The sequence below is a fragment of the Quercus lobata genome, chromosome 12 (genome assembly GCF_001633185.2).
Source record: "Quercus lobata isolate SW786 chromosome 12, ValleyOak3.0 Primary Assembly, whole genome shotgun sequence".
NCBI lineage: Eukaryota > Viridiplantae > Streptophyta > Magnoliopsida > Fagales > Fagaceae > Quercus > Quercus lobata.
In genome coordinates, this window is record NC_044915.1 from 33453235 (window position 1) to 33468046 (window position 14812).

The 14812-nt window shown below is 33.8% G+C and overlaps 1 protein-coding gene across 1 annotated transcript; it reads left to right on the top strand.

Annotated features, from left to right (window-relative positions):
• The first annotated feature begins 78 nt into the window (after positions 1–78).
• Positions 79–10031, top strand: LOC115970089. The gene is made up of 9 exons (XM_031089762.1): positions 79–260; positions 347–1018; positions 1124–2029; positions 2167–2191; positions 7065–7209; positions 7499–7648; positions 8921–8978; positions 9105–9304; positions 9747–10031. Exons 1-3 carry the CDS (start codon positions 219–221, stop codon positions 1925–1927), a joined length of 1518 nt encoding a protein of 505 aa, XP_030945622.1. The 5' UTR covers positions 79–218; the 3' UTR covers positions 1928–2029; positions 2167–2191; positions 7065–7209; positions 7499–7648; positions 8921–8978; positions 9105–9304; positions 9747–10031.
• Positions 10032–14812: the final 4781 nt, after the last annotated feature.

Below are 14812 nucleotides of genomic sequence, written 5' to 3' on the forward strand. Positions count from 1 at the left end.
TTCGAGGTATAATGTTGTATTCACCTGAACTACTAAATGTGCAACTACACCCCGATGTTTTCAAAAAGATGGGAAATCTCAAGATACTTCTTGTCGATAACTTACATATTTGTGAAGCAATTCAATATCTTCCCAACGGGATAAAGATTCTTTATTGGCGTAAATATCCTTTTCGCTTGCCATCCAAATATTGTCCTCGACAACTTGTTGGGCTCGATATGCCATATAGTCGCATTGGGTTGGAAAAGTTATGCAAGCAGGTACAATTACTAATATTTTTTTAATTAAGATTTTATTAAATTTTTATTCTAAAGTTTGTTGAAGTTATTTATTTATTTTTCTACAGGAGTTCCAGTTAGAAAATATGAAACATCTCAATCTCAGTGGTTGTAAATTTATAACCAAATTACCTGAATTATGCACCCCAAACTTGGAGATATTGGACCTTTCCTATTGTGAAAATTTAGTTAAGATTCACGAGAACGGTGAATTTCTTCATAAGCTTAAAACGTGGAATCTTGATTATTGCAAAAAACTTCAAAATATTCCAAACAACCTCATGTTGACATCTCTTGAAGATCTTGAGAGATTAACCCTTTATGATTGCCAAAGCCTTCGGGATCTTCCAGATTGCATTTATAAATTGCAACAGCTTCGGGAGTTGTTGTTTACTCCTACTGCCAAATTGAGACCGACATGCAATTTTTTTGATAGCTCCTCCGGTTATGGGTTTCTGAACATGACACGCCTGCAACTCCGGTGGTCTAAAACCATAATTGAATTAGATCTTTTGATGAAGCCTGATTACTTCCCCACATTGGAAGTGATAGATCTAGGTTGTACCAATATTATTACCATCCCCGAAAGCATTAGCAGATTTCCTAGATTAAAAGAACTTTTAATTGACAATTTCAAGCACCTTCGTGAAATTCAAGGACTTCCACTATCGATAAGTTGGGTTTATGCAAGAAATTGCCCGTTGTTGGATAACGAATCACCAAGTGGGGTATTGAATCAGGTCTCTCTTTCGTTAAGTTATAAAGAAACAATTTTTCTTACTTTTTCTAAATGCTTTACGAGATTTGGTAAATGAAAAATGTTGAATTTTGTAATTGCAATGCAGGTAATAGAAATTGTGGGGATTTTACGGAATGGAGTATGTGGTAGTGCAAGAAGCAATGAATTAATGGATCCACAGTTCACCGATTACTTCCCATCTGAAACTGAGGGTGCTCAATCTGAATCCGAATCTGAAGATGGGGACATATCACAGTTCTCCAATTATATTCCTGAATATCGTATGCTTTGGGTATCGGGAACTGAGATTCCATGGTTCAATCATCAAAGTGTTGAAAATAATTCCATATCGTTCTGGGTTGGTCGCAAATTTCCAAAATTGGCTCTCTATATTGCTTTTGGACTCGATGAGTATTCATATAATTGCTTTGTTTACACTTACATTTCCATCAATGGTTGTATAAAAGATGAATGGTTGCCTGTGCCTGTAATTCAAAATGCTTATAATCTTCTGCTATTATATTCTCCACGTCAAAGGTTTCTGCAGCAGAAATTGAATGAATCAAATCCAACCGACCAGAATCGTGTTAAGGTTACATATTCTATTAGCCAGCGTGGATGTATTAAGACACTAAAAGCCACAAGGTGGGGGGTCCACGTAGAGTGCATCTGTCCTCAAGAATCTGGTATACCTAACTTGCCCCTTCTAACTGCTGGACATGATGATAGTGATGATGATGTGGATTACTGGAGCGAGTTGCCATTTTATGGATCTGATGATTTGGAAGCAGAAGAAGAAGAATATCAGTCTCCTCATGACACATCTAGGTCCTGCATGAGTTGGCTAGTTGGCCCAACCACCATGCTTTTTAGGCTATTTTTTTGCTTTTGCTGCCCCAAAGATTTTTGATGAAACCAAGGACATTTTGATGAGCTCTGAATGAATATGCCTCAATCAAAAAATTACATTGAAACTGTTTCTCCTCTGTCATCTTTTGCATTTGATGCCAAGGTATGTTTCCCTTTTTAGTACCATTGTTTCATTTGCGTCTTTTACCCAATGGCGATGGGTATCAGATTTAAAAAAATATTATTTGTAAGATAACTATTTTCATTTTTGTTTAATTGATCTTTTTTCGGTTAATGCAGTTGACTGGGATGGTTAAAGTCACTGGTAAGCCCCAGATTTCCTTGGATGTGAGTTTAGTCATGTTTTCATTTGTATGATTTTGTGTTTTTTGATCTGATTTGTCAAATTGAGACGCATAATTTCTGCTCAGTTTTGCATGTGACCTTACCGTGGTGAGGGAAAATCTTGCAGTTGTTTCCTAGTTTTATTTTTTCGTTTGGACTTGATTGGTTTCTTAATTAAAAAAATTATGTACATCAATTGCATAGAATCCTGACTTTTGTAGAAAATGTGTATCATTTTGAATTTTAGAAGGTACTTCGAATTTGTTTGGCTGTGTACAAGATTGTTTCAGATAAATTGTAAATGATTTGCATTACAGCATCACACCTAAATGGTCTATATAATAGTTTTCTAGGTTAGCTAGCCATTTAAGATGCTAACCAAAAATTAAAATGGCTGTGCATTTTAATGCCTTTGGTTGTATCTTTGGAAGAATATAGTTCCTATTTAATTGGTTGAAAAGCTAATTTTCAAAAATGTAATCTAAAAGCACAGGTCTTTAATATTTTTGTTCTTTCTCTATTAATTAGGAACATTTGATATAGTGAGGATGGCAGGGCCATGACTTCATTATTGTTGGGATAGCAACTGTAGCGTCTGTTATAACTCTTTTATTCCTTAAGTTTTCGAGTTTAAAATTATCTTTCTATCCTTTAGGATCCTCTATCTGCATTTTATAGCCAATTCTTTAAAGCTCAAACTAAATCTTCAAAGTAGTTATGAGTCACACTTTTTGCCATTAGATTACAAGACAAGCATTAACAGGAGAGCTCCAATTTCAAGTCAGTCTTAGGCAAGTAGAAAGGATAGTCAGAAAATAAAAATAAGCATTTAATAGGTTAACCCACTTCTAAATTCTACAGAAGGTTATGAGCTGTAAGCATCTCAAGCTTCATGGGCAGTCAAGCAAATTTTTTGTGAAACCTTAAAAAAAAATCCTTTGATCGGCCCTTTACACAAAGGTAAACTTGAAGCTCCTTTTTTGCACATTAATGAGGTCACATAGACCGAGACTCGGCTTAATCTGCATTACAAATAGCTCTCCAGTGGATCGATTTAGGATGAGACACAATGTCTCCTTCAAGTTGGAGGAAATGACAAACCTTTCAAGTACTTAAAGAACTGTCTCTTGTTATGCTTGTCCTCAAGTAAATAATATCCATAGACATTTGTCCATTTAAGAACTTGCCTAAATACAACTTTCTGTATAAACATCATAGTTGATGAGAAAAAGAAGAATACCTTCTGTAATCCAATGCAAAAGTTCCAATTTAGCTATAGCCAGGTTTTTGTTATGAACTTTAGCTGTGATTCAGGTTGGCACTATATGTCACTTAAGTTCTCAAGCCACAAAATACATGGCCATAACACTCTTCACAACTTAGAGAAACAAAGATTGATTGGAAGAAAACTGCTAGTACCCATCCCAATACTCTAATTAAATGGGGAAAATAACAGATTGATTGTCTCAGCAATAAAAATTATGTTCAAGATTCATAAAATTTTTGGTATTCTAACATAAATACCCCAATACCAACCCCTCTCCAAGCTTCGCAATCATGAAGATAAACAATGTGGGTTTAGGACTCGCTTAATATTGTATTCAGATCATGATATTATTTTTCTCATAAAACTAGATGTGGGTGTATTTTAAGAATTGATTTAGTAGATGAAAAGTAATTGTTGAAAGCTTTTTTTTGGGGGGTGGGGGGGCATTGAGAAGCTGAAGGACTAAAAATCTTTTGTAGCATCATTCAAACTAGTTCGAGAGAGTTCACAAACAATAAACTTGACTACACATGCCCGAGAGAAATTTCATCTGTTATTAAGGACCTGAAAACCTTGAAAAGTAAATGTCACAAGGTGCACCCCTGTTCAAATTTAAATTAGACAGGTCATTCGCTAACTCCAAAAACCCAACTTCACTTCATAAATAACTTTTCATTACATCTCAAAAGACAAAAAAGACTTTTAAAAATTGTATATATGTATATGCATCGAACTTGCAACTATAATATTGATACAACGGCTCCTTACCAACCCATGGAAATCAGAAACATTACTTTCACATCTTCAAGCAGAGTTTGGGTGTAGATTCACACTACTTTCTAGGAAGGTTTCATGTTAAATAAGAAGTAAAAAGAAAATTGTACTTGAGTCAAGCTTGTGTACTGGGGTAGCAACTTTCTTAATTTTTAATGAAATTATTTATTTATCAAAAAAAAGAAAAAGCAATGGGATTATCTGTTCTCACAGAAGCTAAATGGCTAGTAGGAAATAGGAACTCAATTTCTAATAACTATGACTTTTGGCTTAATGTAAGATACAATGTGTCTGGGGGATATTATCCACATATTACAAGGGCTTGTGATTTTAATGACCAAGCTACCACACAATGAAATTGTGCATTAGTGAGGAATTGATATGCATCTCATATAGCCAACTCTATTATTTAGAAGTAGCTAACTCCTAGGTTTGGAAGTGCAGTTAATCCGATTAGGCCCCATGAATCAGTCAAGTATCTTTACCGTCAACCGATCCTACTGGCTTCTCCATATTGAATGCTTATATTGGAAGCATCAGAACTCTGAGATACAGTTCTTAAATGTGGGCTGACCTATGGAAGCTTAAATCCTTTGTCAAAGTGCTTATTTTCCTCTGGAAAGTATTCAATAATAGTCTTTTTGTGAGAAGAGAGTTTACAACAAGGAATCTAATCACTGATGTTTTTTTTCCTTATTGTGATTTATAAGAGGAATCCTTCTCGTCCTTTTTTAGAATAAGCTCCATCCTTTAGTTTTTTATTAATTGTGCTAGATAGATATCTGTAGTTTTTTTTTTTTTTTTTTAATCTTCTATACGTTTGGATAAATGCTCTCCTTGGTTTGACTCTTCTCATCCAACCAGTCTATACTATCCTATGGCGTGACCCTGAATTTCTTAGATATGTTTTGCTTCATTTTTAGGTACAATGTCAATTTTGTATAGTTTTATCAAGCAAAACTCTGATAGATTTTTTTCACTTTGTGTCATTGTAAACACATTGACTATCAACTCTGTGGGGATGTAACAAATGCATCAAGTTTGGAAAAAAAATACCTTCCATATTTTCTCTCCTTGCATATTTCATGCCTTTTTCATGATCTTATAATTCAATTGTAATATAGTTTTTCAAGGAGTTCGTGCCATTAAACATGCAACGAATTGCAATGTCTATATTATCACTCCTATGTCTTAGCCTGCTCAAATTTATTAATAGCTTTATGCATTATCTGAAATTCGAGGTCAGTATTTCCTATCCTTTAGCAAATGTTGTTTTCCACACTTTGACAAGATGTTTCCATATTGCTAATGCTTTTTAACAAGTCCCTTTGCCTCAACCCCAAGGTACCTGTGGTGAAACAATATTACATTAGGTTGTGCACTACCGGACCCTTAAAGATAGTGGAAAACACTTTTGGAGCAATTGAATATAGTACTTAGACCTAGAACTATTTGCATATTTAGGTTCAGTTGTACTTTTGTTCCTTTTCTTCTGCTATGGGTGAGCATTAGGGACATTCTTTTGTTTCTTAAGCCTCTCTTTCTCTCTCTCTCTTGCTCTCTCTCTGTTTTTCCCCTATGTCTAGACATTGAATGTAGCCTGCACTTGCAATTTCCATTAGCAATTTTAGAATGGAAATCTACATAATCATTATTGGACTACTAAAAATCATGCTGGTGAAGTTTATTTTATGAAATAGGTTATCTAGCACCGCGATTTATTTCCTTGATAAGTGTCTCATAAAATGCATGTTTTTCTGCATAAATAGTTGAAGGTTAGTACTGTTGTTTACCAGCAAAGCTCAAATGCTACTGCAGATTTCTTTTGAAAAGTAGGGGTAAGATGTTGGATAGAGAGATTTGATTGAAAAGTGAGAACAATGAACAAGGAAAATGTGAGAAAACTCCTAATCAGGATGTTGAGACCAAGAAAACTTGTGAAGATTCGGCTCCAACATTTGTAGTTTGAATGCATTCCCTGAAGACTACATATCAAAGTTAAAAGAAATGTGGTGGTGAAAGAAATCATTTTGTACATTTTTTAAAAATTCAAGCCATTCAAAAATCTTAGTTTGTTCTCATTATTCATAGACAATTTAACTGTGCTGGATTGTATGATTCCAAAACTAAGGTGGTAGTAGTAGGAATAGCAAGAACTGATCTGGGATTTGGATGGAGATGCTTTTCTATTCAAACTGATTCAGTGCTAGCAGCTAAGGTTAGAGAAGTATGTAGTGTGGCTGATCAATCAGAGAAGTGGGATGGCTGAGACCTTGGGTTGTGAAATTTTAAGACAAACACTGATGTCTAGTAGTTTGTTACCAGCCTATTTAATAACAATAATAACCTTTTCAGCAGTGGAATTGCTGCTACTACATATGAAATATGAATTTTCACTAATAGACTTCTAAGTTAGCTTGATTTCATGGTACTCCTAAAACTGAGCAGGTTGGTTTGCAACCAAAACCGAGCTTGACGATGTGCCCTGTAAACTGGGTGTCTTCTCTTCCTCTTCAATTGATTCATATATTAACCAAGGATGGCTTGCCTGGTCCACTTTATGTTTGGATTTTGGTTTTCTTATGTTATGTAATTTGGTTTTTGCCTCACTTGTTAGGCTCGTGGATTGTTTTACCTCATGCTTATCCAATTGCACTTTCGTAACTACTATGGATATTTGACAGTTGTAAAAAAGAATGGTTCTCCAATGAAATAGGTGCATGCTTTTGGTTGGGTTTTTATTGAAGATTATTTGATGGGTTATCAAATTCCTGCATGTGAATGTTTTGTTTTATTGATAACTGCTCTACAGGATTGAGGAAAGAGTTATATTGGAACAACTTGTGGATCAAGCTATGGCAGGCAGAACTTTCTTGACAAAAATAGTCAATTTTTCTTTAGCTTATCTTGATAAAGATCTCAGTGTGGTCTCTGAAAAATTAATTACTGCTGTTAAGGTACATGCCAAGGCTGGCATTATATACTGTTGATATATTATGCTGTAGAAGCATTTGGTTGTTGTATTCTACTCTTTTTATTGAGAACCTAGATTGATCTCTCTCTGCTGGATTTGACATATTTCCTTAGTGCATAATTTTCTTTAAATTTTTATTGCTATGAATGCTGTTAGTTAGCATAAAATGCAATAGCTTCCAATCTAATAAAATTGTTATCCTTTCAGCGTTAACTGTTATATTGCCATGCATTTGTACATTCTTCCTTATTGGAAATGGTTTTGTTGCACAGGCCATTGAAGTGGCAGGTCTGTATGATCATCAAGCTAATCGCAACCTTGAGCTGGCATTAGCAAGATACTCATGGAGATTCAAAGTCAATAGATTATTAGGGGGTTTACAAAAGCCCAAGATCCAACAGATTCAGCAGCATTTGAAAGAGGTGTGTTTTATCGACCGTTAGTACTCGTTTACTTGTCTTTTGGGACTATTCTACATTCTTAATATGGATTATTTGCTTTTGAATTCTCTAGCACTTTTTCACTTTTATTAGTTATAAAAGTGGGATAGTTCACATGGGGATCGCATCTTCCAAGAGTGTCCATTGATTATTAAAATTGATATTTTTCAGTTCTTGAGAATTACCAAATAAAGAGGGAATAAAAAAAGAAACAGAAAACCGTTTCCACAAGAACCTAACATGATTTAATGCCAATGTTACCCCTACAAAATTCATGATGTGTTGCATGTCAACTGGCTTCTGCCTTGTGTCTCTAATTCTATGAAGAGACCAAAAATTCTTGTTTTAGGGAAGGAAACATAAACAAAAACATATTGAAAGTTGAGTAGGAAGCTTAGCTAGGGCTGGAGAATAATGATTGATTTGGGTTTGTGAGGACTATCTTCCCTCTTTTTGGGTAAGTCGTGATGACTAGTTACAACTCCTTATTAGGTGATGGAGATATAGTAAGAAACTAGAGGTGGTTGGTATGGGCAGTCAATCCAGGAAAATCTTTCTTTCACTCTTAGTTCTTATATATCTCTAAGTAATTGTTTAGCAATCCATCTATTATAGATGCTCAAGTATTACTATAAGATATCATTGGGTTGCTGTTGTATTTCTTAGCATATCTGGGTTTTCATTTTGTTAAGAAGAATTTGTTGAAGACAATGTTCCTGTAAGACTGAAATATGGTTACAAATACTTCTTCGTCGAAGGACTGCATTTCTATTATTGGCACACTTCAACATGGTGTGCTTTACTATCCAATTTCATCTGTTCTACATAGGCCCTTGTCATAATTCGAGAGTTCAATATTTACTACTCCTTGTAAAGAAGGTCACAGCACTAATTGATGTGAACGTCTTTGAAAGAACAAAAATGACCTAAAGTGTCAGTGCATTAATTAACCTTCCTCAAAAGTGAGCTGGACAGAGAAGATGCTTTCTGGGATGTAGAAAATCTCTCTTTAAAATTTGTATTTGTTTGACAGAACTTGATTTAAAACTTTATTTCTTGACAAAAGCAATTTTGCAGTACTGTGACATGGATGATGAACAAAATCATCATCTACGAGCATTCCACCTGAAGATCACTATAGGCAAAGACTTTCAGAAGTGAAGTGTATTGGCTTGCAGTAGGCAGAACGTGCCAGGAAGATTCTATAAATTTCTCATACTCACTCTCTCATTAGCTCTTTTGTTTTATGTACAGGTTGCAACTGATTCTGGAGATCTCAGCTAAGATAAAGTTTTTGAACTTATCATGGAAGGTGAAAATTTGCCTTGATCCCCCCCCCCCCCCCCCCCAACAAAACTACTTATCTTTGCTTAACTTGAAAAAAAGAAAAATATTTTCCTCGGCATTTCATTGATCAGCTAGTGTTTGGTTGGTGCAGTTACTACGAGAACGAAATATGCTTCATTGTATTTGTCGAAAGCCATATGATCAGAGAGCAATGATTGCTTGTGATCAATGTGATGATTGGTACCATTTTGATTGCATTAACTTATTTTCCCCACCAAAGGTCTACATCTGTCCTGCTTGTAAGCCTCAACAACAAGACTTGTCTGCAACACCTTCAGTCAATCTTGATAGGTAAGCTTGAAGTTGAGATAAAATTCCTTCCATGTAGATTGTAATTGCATATATATTGTATTTTGCTGTTTGCTTGAGGCCTTATTTTGGGTTTGGGAATGTAATTTAGTCGGTACGCACAAAATACAGAGCTGAAAACGCATGTTTGATGATGGTTTATGGAATAATCTCTTCCAAACGAGCATTTAAAGAACATATGATAAAATGAAAATCTCTCTTTAAGTGATTATTATTGGGAGGAAAGTGCTGGGAGTGATAAAATCTTGCCAGATTGACTTTTGTTCTGTTGGTGATAAATTATATGTAAATTTTTTCATAAAACTTGGGAGTGAGAAGAAATTATATATTTCTTACTTCTGTCATCTGTTTGGGCCATAATATCTGTTTCAATATATGTATCTTTTCATCTTTAGTAACTTTTTTCCCTTTATTGCCTTGACAGATCAATTAGTGTCAAGTTTGTAGAGCCTAAAACACCTCCTAAACATACAAAGAAATTGAGAGAAGCTGAGCCTAGTCCAACGCAAAAGATGCTTTCAATTACAGATCATAGTCATAGTTTTAGCAGTGGGATTGAACGCTTATGGTGGCGAAATAGGAAGCCCTTCAGAAGAGCAGCAAAAAAACGTGCCGAGCTTGATATTCTTTCTCCTTTTTATCATGTACAACAATAAAACTGGAAGTAGATGGTTATCAATCATTTAATTTATTCAATTGATTTTTATGGTTTCTCCTCAATTATCTGTTTTCAGCTCCTTGAGAAATAATGAGAAAACTTAAGTCTTATAAACACGTGCTCATCTGCATGTGAAAATTTTGAGCAGGCCCACAATTTGAAATTAAATTGAGCTTCCTGTTCTATGCTCTTCCTGTTCTAGGAGTGAGCAATAGAGAGAAAAATCAGAAGGCGTATTTCACCCTTGTGTCTCCTCAAATACATCTTTCCCTATCACTTCTTCCACCAGCCAACTTCAAAAACCATTCTCTCATATGATCCTTGACATGCACAGTCTTAAAGTTCTATTCTTTCCTTACTAACCCATCTTCCCTTTTACTCTGATTTTCAATTTTGAGGCTAGTAACTTTGTCTTATTGCAGGATTTCACCCCCGTACTGAACATGGAATTTTTGTTGTTGAACACAAAATTCATGTCCAAATGAATATGGAAATAACATTTTTATCTGTGCTAAATTCATTATTTCAGCCTTGCAGAACGTATTACTTTGATCTTGCTGAATATACTATTCTTGTCTTGCTGATTACATTTATCTAGCCTTGCTGAAAGCTACCCCCATGTTCTTTTTCGTGTTTCTTTAACATCTCAGGATTGCAATCTCTTTGTTGCCATGCTGTTGAATGCTTCATTGCTAACTTTCTTCTCATTGATTCCTCTATTCAATGCCTAATATGGTCTCAAATGCAAAAGTTATTCAAACAAACTACAAGTCTTATAAATTATCATTTAACTCTCTTTTATTATGAATATTATTTTTGTTGTATTCTACTTTTTTTTTATAACATTTGTTGTATTCTACTTTCGTATATTTATTCCTTGCTCACTTATTTTTATAAGAAAAAAAATCTTATTAGAAATACTAAATGAATAATATTGTATTTCACAAGTAAAAAAATATACATGAGTGTCTTTATATAAGAGATAGAGTGTGCAGTATAAGTATTGTATGGTACAAATATATGTACTATACAAGTAAAAAATGTGGGCCTAAGGCCTACAGCCTATTACACATTAACAAACCTATTTCACATCATTTACTATTCTATTTCACCTACTAATTACATTATGAAATACAATGGTAATGCCCAACAAATGTCCCATTGACAAGAGTTCTGATCTCAACTCCCTGAAAGAACTCAAAACTTAATCACTGATGCATTAAAACATGACACATGTATGGGCCCAAAAAAGACTCTAACAACCTTCTATACTTTATCATTGCCAACAATCAAATTGTCCCATAAAATGAAAAAGCTTATTACATCACATGTACGCTTCTTTGTGTTTGACATAAGAGGTGTGAATGTGTCGTTCGTAACTTGAGTTTGAACAAGTTTAAAATCTCGTTTATTTTTATTGTCAGCTTATATATATAACTTTTAAAAGTTCGACCTGTTTAAGTACAATTGTACTTATATTGAATTTATTTTTTTTAACAAAATAAACCAATAAAAATAAGTAATCCCAAGCAGGCTAGTAATTAATGATTTCAGGAGAATTCATTATTACTTCTCCTTGTACTTTTGTTGAAATTAAAAGATGAATGTGTTGTAATGAAAACTTTTAAAAGAACACAATTTCTTTAATGTTTTGCTAGACAAAATTATTCACTTTCCTCTTACATAAATGTAGATCCCGCAAATGAGAATCATGTTTATGGTGAGAAATGTGTAGCACATTGAGTGTACATTAATAGTGTCTCATCCACAAGATTTTACTTGTTTAAAAAATAATTTAATTGTTAGAAGTGGGTGAGGAGAATTTGAACTATGATTCTCATCATAAAGAGAACCAATCAACTCCACTAAGCTACAAGGCTCTGCACTAAGACTGTGAAAAGTTTAAACCCCTTATCATGAGCATTTGATAATTTTATTAAATTTTATATATTTTGTGAACACATACGATTTCATTAATTCCTTCTAAATGAATTTTTACGTTTTACTCAATGTCAATAATATATAGCAAATAACAATTAAAATGTTATGAATACAAAATGTTGTGAAAACCCTAACAATAAGTTTGGGTTATGAATGGGTTCGATGCTTAAATATCTTTTACTTATTATTATTCATTTAACAAAATAGGTATGGTTCAAACCCAACTCACCCCAATCCAATTATTTAAGGTAAAATCCAGTCTATTTATCTAATTGTGTATGAATGTGTATGTGTGTGTGTCTATATATATATAGAGGTCTCCCCCCCCCCCCCCCCCCCCCCCCAAATTATTTCTAAGATTTCTAGTTAGTCTAATGGATTTATAGCTAGCCTCCTCAATTGTCCAAAACTTTATTACTGGTCCACCCCAATTGTTTCTAAGATTTATGGTTAGTCCAAAGGATAATGACTAACGATTGATCTTTTCAATTGTCCAAAAAAATTATAATTAATCCAATGAATAATAATCCACACTCCAGCTTCATTGACAACCCATTTCCTAACATAATTTCAATTTTTCTTTTCATCTTTAGGTACCTACAGTGCTTCATTGGAACTGCAGTTAGTGCCAACCCAATGCCCTCGTTTTCTTTCTTCTCAACACAAACTCTTATCTCAACCAAAACTATTAATCCATTTTTTTGTCCAGGTACAACGTCATCTTCTTGACTCTTTGAAGAAGTGAATATGCAAGTGCATTTGCCTCTCTCTCTCTCTCTCTCTCTCTCTCTCTCATCATTATTCTTTTACCATTAATATTTTTTTGTTTCTATCTTTTGCCACTGTGTGTGTGTGTGTGTTGATATGCATATGGGTATTTAATATTTTGTTGTTCACTTTTTTGTATTGCTATCTTTATTCCATGAAAGATTGTTGGGCATAATTTTGATGAGAAATGTTCTTTATTGGATTTTTTTTTTTTTTTTTTGTATTTGTCTATAATAAATTATATAATTTTGCATGTTCATTAATATTTAAGAATATGATAATATATCAAAGTTAATAGTTTTGTATTTAATATGAACTATGGTTAATGTATTAATACTACTATTCGGCCCCTTAAGTAAAATTTCTTGGCTACGCCCTTATATATATATAGGTAAAATATTTACATAAAAAAAAATATATCTCAAATATTTAAAATGAAAAAAATACCGCAAAACATTCAAAATGACAAAAATACCTTTAAGAGCTTTAAAATTACCATAATACCTCTAAACCTTATAAATGAGGGGGGAAAATCATATAGTCTAAAAAAATGAAAAGAAAAGAAATGCATTTAAATATATCTAAGGGTGAGTTTGGTTCAACTTTTTGTAAAAGTGTATAATGAAAAAGTGGAGTTTTCAAAAAGTGCATTTTAAAAAAGCTGAGTGTTTGGTAAAAGCTGGTAAAAAGTGCTTTTTGAAAAAGTTAAGTGTTTGGCTAGCACTTATAAAAGTGGCAGTTTGAGGGATAAATTACCAAAAAGGACAATATATATACAAGGGAGTTTATTTTATACTTAAATCAATATTTTGAAATTATTTTTTTTACCAATATTAACTAATAATAACCTACCATTTAAAATTTATTGTGAGAGTATTGTGATAAAAATTGATACTGATTTTAATTTACACGTACTATTACAATTATTTTTTTCTCTTTCTAAAAAAATTATTTTTTTCTCACAAGTATTAACTAATAATAACTTACTACTTAACATTTATTGTGAAAATATTGTGACAACATTTCCTTCTTTTTCATTTTTTTTCTCCTCCACCCACTGACCGCATTTCCTTCTTCTTCTTCTTCTTCTTTTTTTTTTTTTTTTTTTTTTTTTTTTTCTCCTCTTTTTTTCCAGTCCACACACGTACTCTTTTTTACACCCACTAACCTACTACTTTTTTATTCACTCTTTTTCCTTTTTTCCTTCTTTACTTTCTTTTCCATATCACTTCTTCCTTGTTCCAGAACGTCCCACGAAGCTCTCCTTCTTCCTTTTTTTTTTTTTTTTTCTCTTAGCTCTTCGTCTGCAAGATTCTTTCCCTCTATCCCATCAAAACACACAAACTTAAAGGTTACACACACCACACCATTTGATTCTCATCAAATGAAGATAGAGGGGAAATCCAAAAGGGAGGAATGGGTCAGATCGGTGCTTGATCTCTGCCTTCACCGCTGCCTGTCTTCCTCTCCACTGTTGCTTGATCTCTTCCCCACTGCCAACGACATGCAGCGGAAATGGGTCAGCTCGTTTTTTTTTTTTTTTTTTTTTTTTGTTCTGATTTCATTATTGGGTTTCTTTGTAAAATTGTGTAAAATTGGTTTGATTTTGTTGATTTTGTGTTTGGATTATCAAATGTTGAAATGAGTTGTGGTGGTAGACCGGTGATTGTTGGGTGGTGCTGTGTTTGTATTTGGTTGATATTTTCTTGACCGGTGTTGGTCTGTAACAGAGGAGCAAAAATATGAGGGAGAAGAGAGAAGGGCAAAGTTTATTGAAGGGCAATTACGTAATTGCAAACTCAACCCCCAACGGATACCTTAAACGCGCACCAACTTTTAACAAAATGGACAGATATTCCTCCATAAACTCAAACGCGCATTCCTTCACAAATATAAAACGCAACTTTTACCAAAAAGTTGCGTTTTATATTTACCAAACACTGTTTTTGGGCTGGCGTTTTTGAAAAAGTGCTTTTTGGACTTCAAATGCTGAACCAAAGGGGTACTAAATGCCACATACTTTTGGATAGAGGGGGGAAGAAGGGGGAGTGGAGAGGAGTAGAGTAGAGTTGGCTAAAAATAAACTATTTTTGAACTAAATCTACTCTACTCTACTCCCCTTT

Coding starts and splice junctions, on each gene's coding strand:
- LOC115970089 (XM_031089762.1), top strand. CDS start 219: ATGCCATATAGTCGCATTGGGTTGGAAAAGTTATGCAAGCAG. Junction 261..346: donor TGGAAAAGTTATGCAAGCAG/GTACAATTACTA, acceptor ATTTTTCTACAG/GAGTTCCAGTTAGAAAATAT. Junction 1,019..1,123: donor CAAGTGGGGTATTGAATCAG/GTCTCTCTTTCG, acceptor ATTGCAATGCAG/GTAATAGAAATTGTGGGGAT.